General features: G+C 36.6%; 1 protein-coding gene across 2 annotated transcripts in view; it reads left to right on the top strand.

Annotated features, from left to right (window-relative positions):
• The window catches only part of LOC149066969 (spectrin beta chain-like), a 72,079-nt gene extending 64,328 nt beyond the window's left edge, over positions 1-7,751 (top strand). For both annotated transcript variants that reach the window (XM_089253015.1, XM_089253014.1), the window contains 4 exons: positions 3,434-3,509; positions 3,627-3,730; positions 5,852-5,894; positions 7,287-7,751. In XM_089253015.1, the coding sequence (XP_089109141.1) occupies positions 3,434-3,509; positions 3,627-3,730; positions 5,852-5,894; positions 7,287-7,442 (379 nt within the window). In that variant the 3' untranslated portion in view covers positions 7,443-7,751. The remainder of the gene's footprint in view (positions 1-3,433; positions 3,510-3,626; positions 3,731-5,851; positions 5,895-7,286) is intronic.
• Positions 7,752-14,111: the final 6,360 nt, after the last annotated feature.

Here is a 14,111-nt window from a genome sequence, read left to right as displayed (position 1 = left end):
GGTCATTATGCATTTTGCAGCGAGTAAAAACAATACTATTTGGCATATTGCATTGTACCCACATTGTAGTACCTTGGGCTGTTGTTTTATGGGGATTGTTTCTGTTAGGCCACACTATGGTCAGAAATATTGTGTACTAATGAAATGAACTCAGAAAAGATGATGAAAAATTATATCCCCAGCCCACAATCCATCATCCAGAAAGAGACTTTCCGTACATTAATGCTGAGGTAAACTTTGAAAACAAAAGTTGGTAGTCTCCGGCGGGAATCAAACCTTGGTTCTCTTGTAATCGGGATAAGTACACTAACGGATATACCATGGAAACACAACTTTCACTTTCCCTATAATATGCGCAGTTGAGACATTACAGCCTCCCACAGTAATCAGCCCTCAGATGGCAACAGTAAATAGATTTTTCTCAGCCCACAACACAAGGATAGAGACTTTCTGGATACTAATGCAGAGTTTTTGGAAAGAAAAATTCCCAGTGGAAACGACCAACTTTTCTTCCCGAACTTTGTCTCAGCATCAATATGGTATTCAGTTAGTCCAGTGTTTCCCAAAGTGGGCGATGGAAAGGTCCAAGGGGGCGATAGAAGCCACGGGTATAACATAGGATCCTATGGGTTCGCTTGAGTTGGGGGGCGATGAGAGAAAAATTTCTCTGAAGAAGGGGGCGATTGAACAAAAAGTTTGGGAAACTATGAGTTAGTCTCTCTCCTTGAAAATGAACTCAGCTATTTATCGCGGCATAATCAATGATCATCTTCGTTCACCAACAAACATTTTTACCTCTGAAGATGATGGCATTTTCTGCAATCCTGATCTTAAACTATAAGTTGAAAGAACTTTGAGCATCGTTTGGACATGGATTGGCTACAGAGTCTCAACCTTAATCTAATCGAGAGGCTATGGATTTGTTTAAGTGGTCATTTGACTCATTTTTGATCCACCAAGGATCTAACTGAAGTGTCAGTATAATTAACCCCTAGAATATTTCTTTATTATCTCCTCCTCCTATAGTGAAACACATTTTTTCTTTCCCTAGCAAAGATTCGCCAAAAGTGGAAAATTCACGATCGTATCGAAAAAAACTCAGAGAAAAAGATTATTCTAGTTAGATTTTTTTTCCAAATATATTTTTGGTTTTGAAACAGGGTTTTGAGATGGTTTACTAAATGGAGAAGGGTGATATATATATATGAGTGGATATTCGTCATTACAGTAGGTAACGATTTTCGGTTGAAGAATGAGTATTTGTCGTCATTCGTTCCTTGTTCTAAAACAAGCATCATGACTTTTCCCCTTTTAAACAAAGCTAAAACCAAAAATCAGTATAATTAAATATTCATCTTGATTTTGTGATGAATATTTCATTATATACTGCTATAAATTTTGCAATATATATATATTGCAAATTTATCCCATTTACTGGTTAATTGTGTAAAATTTTCAGCTGGTATTGGTAAATATTACGAATCCAATGAATTACTTGATTTACTAACGATTATGCATCAACTTCCGTCTTTAAGACAATGGTTTTCAAAGTGAGTGCAATGCGACTCGCGCGGCTTCTAGAAGGGTCAGCAACATTTGATTATATCAAATAAAAAATTTAAAATTTATCTTTAAGCGTAATTTCTTACTGAAAAAGCACTATTAATGCGCAACTTTTTTTTTTGCCCATGCCTCCCTTTCCGTTTTTCGTTAGAAGATAGTTATTCAAATATTGTTTGAAGTATGAATATGTTTGAATTTAATTAACTTGTGATTTATGAAAATAATGAAAAAGTAAAATACACGTAATACAATACAGTGAAAATACAATAAATTATTTTCAATCAATGTAAACTTTGCACTTGAAGACGGCACAATGTCATCAAGTTAGTTTCAATTTTTTTTTCTTCTGAAGAGGAGGTATGTTTTTTTCACCAAAATTAATTGATTTTTAAATAATATTATTGGTTTGTTGACTTTAATTTCGACATGGTGAGATTTGCATTCATCGTAAAAATCGAATGTCTTGTTGGATGACAAGCTACGTCCAAGAGTAGAACAAAGCAATGAATGAGTTGGATTAAACACAAATATGCACCAGATGATGCCAGTACACAAAGTCTTGAAACACACACAATTTCCTGTCTTTACAGTTACTCCAATTTTGCTGGAGTCTCTTCTATAGTTTGTGTCATGACCTGTACTATGTTAGCCCCACAACGTACATCGTAAAACCACCCAGATTATATGCAATGTTGTTTTTTTCCCCTCCTTGTTAATGTTACTTAAATAGGGAAAAATTGCGGGGAGGGGGGGGGGAAATATATATATATTATATGCATTTTGTTTGAAATTAAGTTTTTTATCACTCTTTTTACAAATTTCTTCATGGCCCCCCCCCCCCTATCAGCAACAGTGGCTCCCCTTTTGCGAGATTTTCATCTGTAGCCCCCTAGAATGTCCTTGGGGGCCCCCCAGTTGAGAACCATTGATTTGATAGACAGATAATAACATATAATGCCAAATAAACTGCTAACGAACTACATAATGCCAGATTATTGAAGGCATAAGCTTGTATCAGGTTCATGACCCCAAGCTCATTCAATATTTACCACCATCTTGATAACGCCTATAAACAATATTGAGTTTAGGCCCCCCCCCTCAACCTTACACTATTTTTGAGCTCTTCCAATATTTACAATTACTTCACTCCTTTGTATATTGTACTAGATATCATTTCTAATTTGATAATGCATGAGTCAGTTTTAAATCCTCTCCCTACGAAATTATTCTAATGTATGATCCCTCAAGCAAATACAAGCATAGGGGGAAAAAGGGAAAAGAAGATTTTGAGGTAAAAAACTTGTTTTTATTAACTCACACAAAAAAATTTGCAAGGTCACCTTCATATCTCAAATCGACGCACACATCTTGGCAAGCGAAGGAATGATGTTTGTATTTCTTCCGTAGAACTTTTGACCTAATATTAGGTCAGAAACATTGGATGGATTAACAATTTGTGTTAACATTACGTGAGCTCATAAAATTAATGCCACAATGAATGTGAATTCTGCACAGCAGCTCGTGCTGAAAGACATCCAACAACATATTAGAGTATATGCAAGGCTCCCACAAGGGTGGAGCTGACAGGGCCCCGAGACAATTACCATCATTTTTTTCTTTTTTCATGCTATAAATTCACTATAGAAGTGCCCATGAAAAGTCTGGCTTGGGGGCCTGCCAAAGATCCCAGCCTAGGAACCCTACTCCCAGATGTGGGAGGGGGGGGGGGGGAAAGCATGAGTATGTGATTTTTTTTATCGGATTTTTGTCTTATTTTGCATTGGTCTTATTAGGAATATTTGGTACTTATATGTGTGCACATGATGTATTTATCGTGATAGCTGACAAAAATAATTAACTTTGTTATTAGGTCTTGGGAGAAAGTGTACGTTGTCCTGAAAGGCCAGTTTTTGCTATTTTACAAAGACCAGAAACATTACAGGCAGGTAAGATAATTCTAGATAATCATTTATATATTTTAGTCATGATCTATTGGTTTTACGTAAATGCCAAGCAAAAAATGAGGTTTTCTCCATCCTTTTTTTTTTCTCCTTCACTTATAGGAACCTGAGAACTATTATCATGGTGATTTACCGATGAGCATTCGAGGAAGTACAATAGAAGTCGCAAGTGACTACACGAAGAGGAGGCACGTCTTGCGATTGAAGTGAGCATAATAAAAGTTTTTTCCCTTCCCTAATGACATGATTTTGATTGGTTCAAGATGAGGCACTGGGAGCAAGGCGAAAAAAGGGGGAGGGGCAATTTTGTGATGAAAACTTTTGATATTTTTCCATGATGTAACTCTGTCCTTGAAGTGGCTTTGAAAAGATGTAGCATTCATTGTAATTAGCTTTATTTATTTTGTGAATTCTTAATAAACAAGAACTTGTATTCAGACTTGTTTTAGGGGTACAGAAAGAAGTCACTGGAGTATCTTAAGATCATCATGGGCCCCCCCGTGCCAAGTGATTTTTCTGAGGCCTTACCTGGAAAATTCTCAAAAAATTCAACTACTTCTCACTTTCCTGAGGCCTCCGGGCCATGCCCGGGTGGGCCCACGTGTTAAGACAGCACTGCACTAGAGTACTAGTGAGTCTGCAAGGAGAACAATTCTTTGAATTTGTTTGGTTTGGAAGATCATCGTTTTTTTGGGAAGACATGATGGAAATATCCCTAGATATTCAATGGAAATAGATATGATGGGCCACAAGATATCGCTACGTAATTCACAACATGATAGACACCTTTAAATGGAAATATGATAAATGTGTGTGTGGGTGGGAGAAATCGAGAAGCTGTACTTACTTGAATGAGTGACAACCACATATTTTAATGTTTTCGTTTATTTTCTTTCAGTTATTCCTAACTTTGGGCTGTTGTATATAGGTTCTATGGACATTCATATTTACTATGGGGCAATTTTTCAATAATGTTTCCTTATGTATGCAGGGCTCTCACTCGTCCTACTTTTTGATAAAAATGTCGTACTTTCTAGGTTTTGCCCTACTCTTTTTTACCAAATCCTGTCAAAAAATTTGATTTAAATGTTTTAAATGAAGAGTAAATTATTGATATGTTGCCAAATAATGCAAATGTAGTAGATTGCAATTAATGATTGTGCTAAGGCAGAAATTATATTGTTCATTTTTCAGGTTATTTGGTAGTGGTGGGGTGTATATGGGCCATGTGGTTTAATTGCTTAGTTTGAGGGTTCAAAAAGTGGAGCGGCAGTCATTAAAAACTTCTGTCTGTGGATGGAAAAAATAATTTTCCATTTACTACTCCACGGTCTTGGACAATAACTAACATTCAACATTATGGTGCACATTTTGTGTATAGGTAAAACAACAGTTCACATAACATAGTAGTTGGATACATAGGCCTATTCAAGGTTTGGAAATTCTGATGCTGCTCAATAGCATTCAATTATCTTTTGTATTTTTAGGGCATACAGAGGAATAAGTAATATTTACAATGCTCAGCAAAGAGCTAGAAATGAAAGTGCTTTATTTGTCGCTAACAACCACGGCGAAAACAATGACGTGGGTATTGAACTTAATAATGTAAACAAATCCCTTTAAAAAAGGATGAACAGTGCAGTAAAACCATCCAGTTTACCTAGACTTATTCACATTGGACCTTGTGATTTACACACTTTTCACTGTGCTTCTGAAAGTCGTCTCGAAGGAGCATCATTCTTAAAAATATTACATGTATTCATAATTTGCAGTGGGCATTGTGGAAGAGGGTTGACAAGCTCTACACTTTGGAAGACTCCTTGAAAAAAAAAAAGAATGAGATATATATTGTGTGTGAGGAGAGAAGAAAAGAATTATCTGTGATACCCTGTTTTGGCCAAAAATTGTTTATTCCGTCAAATTTTGTCACTTCCGTAATTTTGCTTTGGCTCGAGTCAATCTTATGGGATACTGAACTATATACTGCTATACTATACTGAATACTACTTTTACACTGAAGTGCTATATGAATATTTTTTAATAATTTGAAATTAAAAGAAATTTTTGAAGGATTTTTTTTAAAATTATGCTATGATTATGTTGTCTGGTGGCACGCATCTGTCCCCCCTTGTGCTACGTTACTATAATGTTTTGTGGGGGAGCCCTGTGTATGTTTTTATTGTTCTCCTGGCCACTTTGTTGAGCAATTTTTCTGTTGTGGCATTAAGCTTAGTTTTCATATTAGTATATCATAAATCGCACACTGTGGTGCTTAATCTCATTTAAATCAATATTTCATTTGTCTCTAACATTTTGGTTTATTTCAGATTGCCAGCCGGTGGCGAATATCTTTTCCAAGCCAGAGATGATGTAAGAACTACTTTTGAAATTATATAAAGTATTACATGACTTATACTCAGGAAAAAAATTACAAAGCCGAGTCTTATTTCCTTTTCCTCCTGAAATTTTTAAGTTTATTTACTTATTTTTTGCATATTCAAGAACAAATCTGCCATTTTAATATGCACATTACACATTAATATTAATGTTCGTATAACGCTACCTTACCATTAGTGTCCTATACAGGGTTTGTCCACAAAGTTTCCTACCAGGAGCGTAGCCAGAAATTTCATTTGGGGGGGGGGGGGAAACCAAAGTGGTAGAACAATAGATTTGGCCATCTTTTTCCCTTTTTTCAGTTATTTTCTCACATTTCGCCATCTTCAGACCATGCGTAAAGTTTAATGATTGAAGATTTGTACCATTATAGGCCTGTCACCTATACTGTTACTCACTCATATGGTCACATACTCATTCACTCAGCTACTTACTTCGTCACACACAGGCAGGGCAGGTGAAATGGCGCGGCAAAATGTCAGGAGCGGAATTCCTTAAACCATTTTGGTGTACTAATGTAGGTGATCCTAGTGTGCATGCTTGAATTTTTACCTACCTGCAGAAGCTGCCACGCGCTGGCAGATCAGCTATTTTATTATGAGATCATGGAACTATTAAGACGAATGGAAGCCCAACCTCCGCCCGTGAGATAAGGTATTTAATAATACTACATATTGTCACTATTTATATTTATATATATCAACACAATAAAATATCATGACTTATGCATAAATAAGAAATATAAGAAAACAAATCATGTGACTTGATCGGGTCCCCTGCCGGGGGAACACTTAGTGTTAATGGAACATGTGAGCCCCTAGTGTAAAATTTTACACCCTCATCATGGAGAGCGCACACACAAAAATTCAAGCGCACACACCAGGATTGCCTACATGCGTACAGCAAACCATGCTTCCCTAACTTCATTAGTTCACACACAAAAACTTATATGGTCGGATAATTTTTGAACAAATCTCATAGGTTTACGGAAATTTTGCCTCCAATATTTCACCCCTGGCACATTTTGCATATTTTGCCTGCATTGATTATGCGAGTAACCAAGTGCATGACTATGAGTGGCCATTCATATGGTCACAAGTGAGAGTGTGAGGTGACCAAATGAGAGCCCACATTCACTTGGTCTTTCGTACACACTCACTAATACAATGAATCACTAACTCACTCACAGTCAGTCACTTACTTGGCTACTCACTCAGTTAGGGCAGGCGAAATGTCGGGGGTGAAATTTCTGGATTCCACCTCATAAGATTTCACTCTTGTTTTGGAACTCGTTACTGAAATTTGATTTTTTGTGGAGCAAAATTCTTAATGGTGTTCCTGGGGATTTTATTTTTCTAATTCCAGGACGAGATGAACTTATGGATTCAGCAGTTTATAAACTCCGCAAGAGAGGAAAGTTATGGAGCTGCTGCCACCTATTCACAAACTCTCCCAGTTCGTGGCGATGAAAGAAAAGATGAACCGAAACGACGAAGTCTATTCACATTGAGGAAGAAATAAAAAGGACGCACAGGGAACAAAAAAATTCTTGATTGTTTTATGAGTGAGACGTGCTCTTTCTCGGAAATCTCAATATTGAACATCTTTTTTTTTTTTTACTTTTTACGCTATGAATGGATTTTTATGCATACAGAAAAAAATATTGATCATCATCATCTCCGCCTTCTGTTGTTTATCGGAAATGCTGGATTAACATGTCAGTGAAATTCAACTCTCGTCAATTTGAAAATTGTACGAAATAAATTTCTGTAATTTGTAGATTTGGAAGTCACATCAATTTTGAAGCACATTAAAAATGTATTGCCTATACTCATGAGCATTTTCTTGTTCAAGTGTGGGGTTACCAGATTCAGAAAATCTGAAATGAGGATGCATGCTTGTGCCGCCTTATTACATGAGTTTGCTGTCCTGTGAGACAGGACAGGGGAACGTGTTAAAGAATCATTTCTGTTCACAAGAGATGGTGCCACTATACTTGAAAAATAATCAATGTTTCAATCGGCATCGTGTGGATCCACCCCCCCCCCCCCCGAGAGTCAAAAAGGGAGGAATTCTGCCCTTATTTTATGGGACAATTTAATGTTTAATGAACCTAATGGTGTCTCCCTTGGCTTTATTCACCATTCAAGATGTCTTCATTTACAGCTGGTGATTACAAACTCAATTATGACCTGAATGATCATTGGTACTAAATGCTTAATCGACCAATCAGGGATACATCTGACATACCAACAAATAAACATGATTTACACAAGAAAATTAACTCGGTAATAACCACATATTGCACGAAATAGTGTCATAAATTTGTATTTTATTTCCAATTTACAGAACAAATACATCATCAATTTGCTAAGTTTTAATCAATGATGGTAAAACTAGCTGGGGAAAAAAACCTGAATGTGTCACTCTGACATTCTCTTCACCAGTGGGCAGTATTGTCACATAATTACATTACACAGGGTTGAATAAGCTTTAAAAAATATATATATAAATAATTCCATTTTCATACACGTTAATATATATAGTACATACCTTCCAATAAAATACAAAACAATATATCGGCAGCTATTGAAAGTGAGCAAACTGTATCTGTTATGTATAAATGAGTCTTCCTAAAACTTCTGGGAATTCTTCCTCGTAACGTTTTTGAAGAAAACAAAAGACAAAGAATTATTGTCCGGCTTTCATTGGGCGGACGTTCATAATTACAAACTGTTTCCAGGTTGTTAGGCCATAGTTTGAGAAATTCAATTTCTGACGTTTCGCCCCCACATCTGTGGTAAGCATCTGAAGAGGTTAAAGACATGTGGGTCTCTGCAAAAATCGAAAGTCTACTTCTGTCGAGTTGTTCTCTACAGAAGTGTTTTGAGCTTGCTTAATTTCCTCTCTGGTTCTCATAGGAGCATATCTTGGCTCTCTGCACTGAATGAGGAAATGACCTCGACAGCAAATCAGAGCCGCACACTAGCAGTCAATACGGCCAACTAAGCCTCAGATGTCTATATAGACAACTCGACAGGAGTAGCTGTACGACACCTTCCTTATTTGTTGCAGAAACCTACGCATCTTTAACCTCTGAAGATGGCTGCCACAGATGTGGGGCGAAGAAGAAGACATTGAATTTTTTAGAAAATGGCCTAACCATTAGGAAACCATATGTAATTTATCAAGATGAAAACTTTTTCTGTTTTAAAAACTCTGATAAAACTGTTTTTATCTGACATTTTTTTTGTCCTTAGGAAATGCCTGTTTTTGAAGCAAAAAGTCTTCAGTGTGGCTTTTGACAGTATTAGCAATTTCCCACAAAAAGAATTTCGTTGAAATTTGTAATATTTGACATCCCCAACTTATAGCATGCCTTTTTCTCTCTCTTTTTTTTTTTTTGGGCAACTAAAGGCAAACGGTTCTTTTCATTGCACCTTCTAGCATGTCACACACTGAATAAATCTATCCATAAGCAGCTTTTCTTCCGATTAGTTTCAGCAAATTTTTGTGAAATGTATTTTTAGGAATGTTAAGGAATTTCTGCAGAGTTTCAAGTCATGAATTTCTGGGGTTTTTTAATATTTTTTTTACCTTTGTGACCATTGTCATCTATTTTGATACTCATCTTCTAGACACAGAAATTATAGGATTTAAGCCTTTGGGAAACCACCGGAATGTTGATTCATGCAAAACATCTATGCAGAGTTTTCGACTTGGGGCCGTATGTCCCCTCCCCCCCAGAGCAATCCTGAGATATGCCAAGGGAGCCACGGGTGAAAATCAAGTTGGGGAAAGGAGCCATGATAGACTGCCAAGGGGACCACAACGTGCTGAGAAAAAAGTTCAGATATAAAGGATATGGAATATGGTGGGGAAAATGTGATTACTTTCAGATTGAAGCAGAACTGCCCATACAGCCAGGGCCGTCCAGACGTGTGGCACGTGTCCACCAGAACACAGCCAGGGTTGTCTTACCATGTGTGCCCACTGAGTCACAGCCAGGGTTGTTACAACACATGTGCCCACCAGGACACAGCCCAGGCCTTGAGTGTGTAAGAGGCCCTATGATGAGATTTGACAATTTTTTTTTTTAAATAATGTAAATTTGTGTATGGGGCCCTGATGTTAAAATGGCCCTGCATAGAACTAGAGCCCCATCCAGGCATGGCCCTGAGCCTGATGTCAATAGTGTGGGTCCTACATGACTAGATCTGGTACCATGATTTATGAGAGTAAGTAAGCTGTTGCTTCCAGCCAAAATAGGGAGCTACAGAACATCTTTTGCCCGAGAGCCCATGGTGTTGAGTTGGTACTGCACACAGAACCCTCCCCCACAAAAACTTCAATATCAATTTACTCAAACATCAATTCAATAAGTAAGAAGAGGCTCGCTCCTTGATTGGGGGAAGCTGGATGAGACAAGGGAGACCACATGAAAAAATATGGCCCAAAGGAAGCCATGGGTGAAAAAACATTGAAGAACACGTAGACTTCATAAATATTTATACAAGTTTCAGCACATGATCAGCAGCCAGAACAGGAGCGTCTGACCCGTGATCCAAGCACCTTCAAACTTTAGAAACGTCTGTCAGCTATCATTTGCATTTCAAGTGCACCTCGAATGTCAGCTATCATTTGCATTTCAAGTGTGCCTCGAATGTCAGCTATCATTTGTATTTCAAGTGCACCTCGAATTTTTTTCCCAGAACACGGGTCTTCCAAAACACTCAAAACATTCGGGACAATCAGATATATATCAGAAGCTATGTTAGTCACATCCCATACATGTTATACAACCTTTCACTATGTTTGTTCATGTACTTTTTATTAAAAATCTCTCTCTTTGAAAAATTGAACGAAACAGGAAAAAATGTGATCACATCATCGTTTCAGACAGATTTGGAATCTTATTATCAATTAAGGCAATGGTGTATCAGATTTTTTTGTTTAGAATGGAAGCACAAAATTTAAAATCGAGCACAGACGAAGTTCTTTGGGTCTCAATGTTTCCTTTTTTGTTGATACATATCATTCAATAACTTTAGCTTGATGTACAGGGACTGAGAAGTTCATGTTTCCGAGCTGTCGATAGCCAAAGTTTATTTTCAGAAATCTATAAAATTTCAGGAATCAATAGGAAAGATATTGGCTGTTAAAAAAAAAGTTTCAACATTTACTACTGAGCGATCTGGTCAGCCGAAACAAGACATCTTTGTCTGGTCTCAAAGATAGTATTTCACTCCATATACACAACATTTTAAGAGATACACTAAACCAGGTGGAACCTTGGGGAGGTTTGGGGCCATTCAAGTATTACGTAAGCAGATTTTCAGCCATTTTTGACCCCCCCCCCCCCGTCATCAAATCCAAACCCCGCTCGATGCTGGCGTAATACTTGAATGACCCCTTTCAGTAGGAGTCTGAGAGCTTGGATGAAAACCAATTATTTTATCTACATAATTATTTGCTGAATATTATTTTATGAAGGGGTCTATATAGCCTTTATCTCATTGTCAAAAGGGGGGATAAAGTGGCCTTTATTTTTTCTTATTGTCAAAAGTGGAGGGGGGGGGGGGACCTAGCTTGCATCTTATTAACAAAGAGAGTTGGTGGAACATAGGCTTTGAACCCCTGCATTAAACTCAATGATCGAACGTGCTATTTAAGGTTTCAGATGACAACTGACATAGATGACCACCATATTGTGACCATTTGTTTGACCTTGATTACAGCAATCAACAGTCACTGTAGTTTCAAGTTGAATTATGAATAAAACTGTAATAGGTCATCCAGTGGTGTATTTTAAAACAAAGTCATTTTTACTATGGGTGTCTTTCCCTATCCTTACAATATAATATTAAGGCACTTCTAAAATTTCATATATCTCTCTGACAAGTAGTTTCCGCCACAGACAGCTCAGAATAGGTGAGCTTTAATCAGATACTCTACAATTCTCCTGACCTTGGATTCGAGGCAAAAAAAATCTGGACTTCATAGAAGTGTTACGACTGAGGTGTCATGCACGCATTTATCAATACCAATTGGTACGAAGCATTTGTTTATAATTCAATCTATCCAGTACTACAGGGCTTCATGAATCGCAAAAATAATTTAGATGGCAGTTAAATTTTATAAGAGCCAAGCGTCTTTTCTTCCTTAAAAAAAGCAGAAAACAATGGTTTTTCCTTACTTTTTAGGTACTTGGCATGTCTACTAACATTAGAAATGGTCACCAATATGATTCCCGCAAAAATTTTACACTTTAATAATCAAGCATATAAAATTTTAGGTGCCAATGGTAATTTTTTAGGATCAGGCACCTACTATTTACCAGACCCTGCAGTAAGTACAATAACAGTTTTTAAAACAAAATGATTGTACATAGAGAAGCTGGTCTCGAAATTTATCACACAACAGTGTTTTAACCAAGTGCATGACATAACTATGACTATAAGTGTTAGTGTGTTCGAATATCAAAAACGGGAAATCTAGAAATAATAGAACTAAGAACACCTTTTTTGTAGTGCTTGATTATTCTGGGATGTATTCTTCCACTTGCAGAAACTCTATATTACTATTATATTATTGAAGGAGCCAAGATCGCATGATAGTTTTTGGCTCATAAATCCCATGACGAGCTTGGCTCGCAAATGCTCTATATCGCACATCTTCAACCTGTTGAAGAAGTGAGCAATACAGTGCTCACACACAGGAATACATAAGAGGGATTGATTCTTATGTCTGATTTTGTACTTTATTATTACGTTATTTGTGGAATATTGCATACAAGATCATATGGAATACTCCATAGAAGTTGCATCTAAGAATCAATATTATGGTGATCCTAATCTGAGCGTATGTTAAAGTTGCCATACAGGTGCTCTCTTTTTGATGATATGCATAGATGGAGCTCATGACTAAAAAAAATTGAAGACCTATGCTCTATATGATAGTAACTTGTAAAAGAATGCTAAAGGAATTTAAATCTGGTTACTCAATCAAGTTATTTAAAATAAAGACTTCAACGAGCATATAAGAATATTTTGCCATTTTTGCTAAAGTTCAGTCCATTGTTCAATTAGATGCAAAATGTTGTCTCGAAAATAATTAAAAATCAAACAGCAAATGATTTAGTAGTTGATACTATTCTACAAATCGGTGCAGCCTGGAGATTTTAAACCAGAGTGGGTTTAATATTGGGGGGGGGGATATAAATAGTATGCCAAAAAGAAAAAGTTAGTGCCAAATATTGCCTGATTCTGGCAAAAAAAAAAAAAAAAAAAAAAAAAGCTGATGATTTCATTGCATACAACTACACAATTCATATAAACAACTGTATATATAAGTTCAATAAACACTGCACAATAATATAGTAATACATATAATACACATGAACAGTGCCGCTAAATATGAGTGTTAAATATAGTAATATGTGATGCCTTTGCGAATTATACAAGTAGAAACAAAAAAAAAATCATTTTGAGAGAGTTTTTACGTCTATTCTTTCAATTAATCCATTGTTTTTGAAAGAATTAAAATTTTGTAAAACAAACATGCAGCTCTACCAGCTCAGGAATCATGGTCCTACTAATCCTTCATTAACAATCGCATAATTTATAACCACAACACAAGACTATCGAAACATTTTTGTTATCTGTAAAAAACAAAACACATGTAATAATAACATGTCTCCTAGATCAAACCAGTACACCAATCAACCACTAGTGAACACACACAGCAACTGCTTTTCTGTCAAATAGTGGCACCTCTGCATGTTACGAATTTGCTTTTTTGCTCAGGTTAACCCTTTAAGCAGCAATGATGAGATATCTCGCCTCTATAAAGCCTCTTATTTTAGCACTAAGAAGCCCAGATGTTTTGTAAAGTTCATTTCTCAATGGAAAACTTTTCCCTGTACCCTTTAGTTCACACACCTGCTGAAAATCGGAAAAAAGCCTACTTCATCAAAAAAAATGGTATTTTGAAAGGGGGTTTAGTCATTTCTAATTGTCGCTTAAAGGATTAATGGCATTCTATACATCATCTTTTTGGTCAGGTAATGCCCCTGTGCACATTAATGTGCATGTACACTAGCATGCCAATCTGGCAACACACAACCCCCTGCAGCGGTTCTAATCTGCTTGTGGATACACACAAACCTCCTTTGCGTTCCTTTTTTCCTTT

Source organism: Pholcus phalangioides, unplaced genomic scaffold (genome assembly GCF_987345545.1).
Source record: "Pholcus phalangioides strain wild (caught in Gottingen) unplaced genomic scaffold, Ppha-v1.0 ptg000031l_1, whole genome shotgun sequence".
NCBI classification, from domain to species: domain Eukaryota; kingdom Metazoa; phylum Arthropoda; class Arachnida; order Araneae; family Pholcidae; genus Pholcus; species Pholcus phalangioides.
Note: the sequence above shows the minus strand (reverse complement) of the source record. Positions and strands in the feature narration are given on the sequence as shown.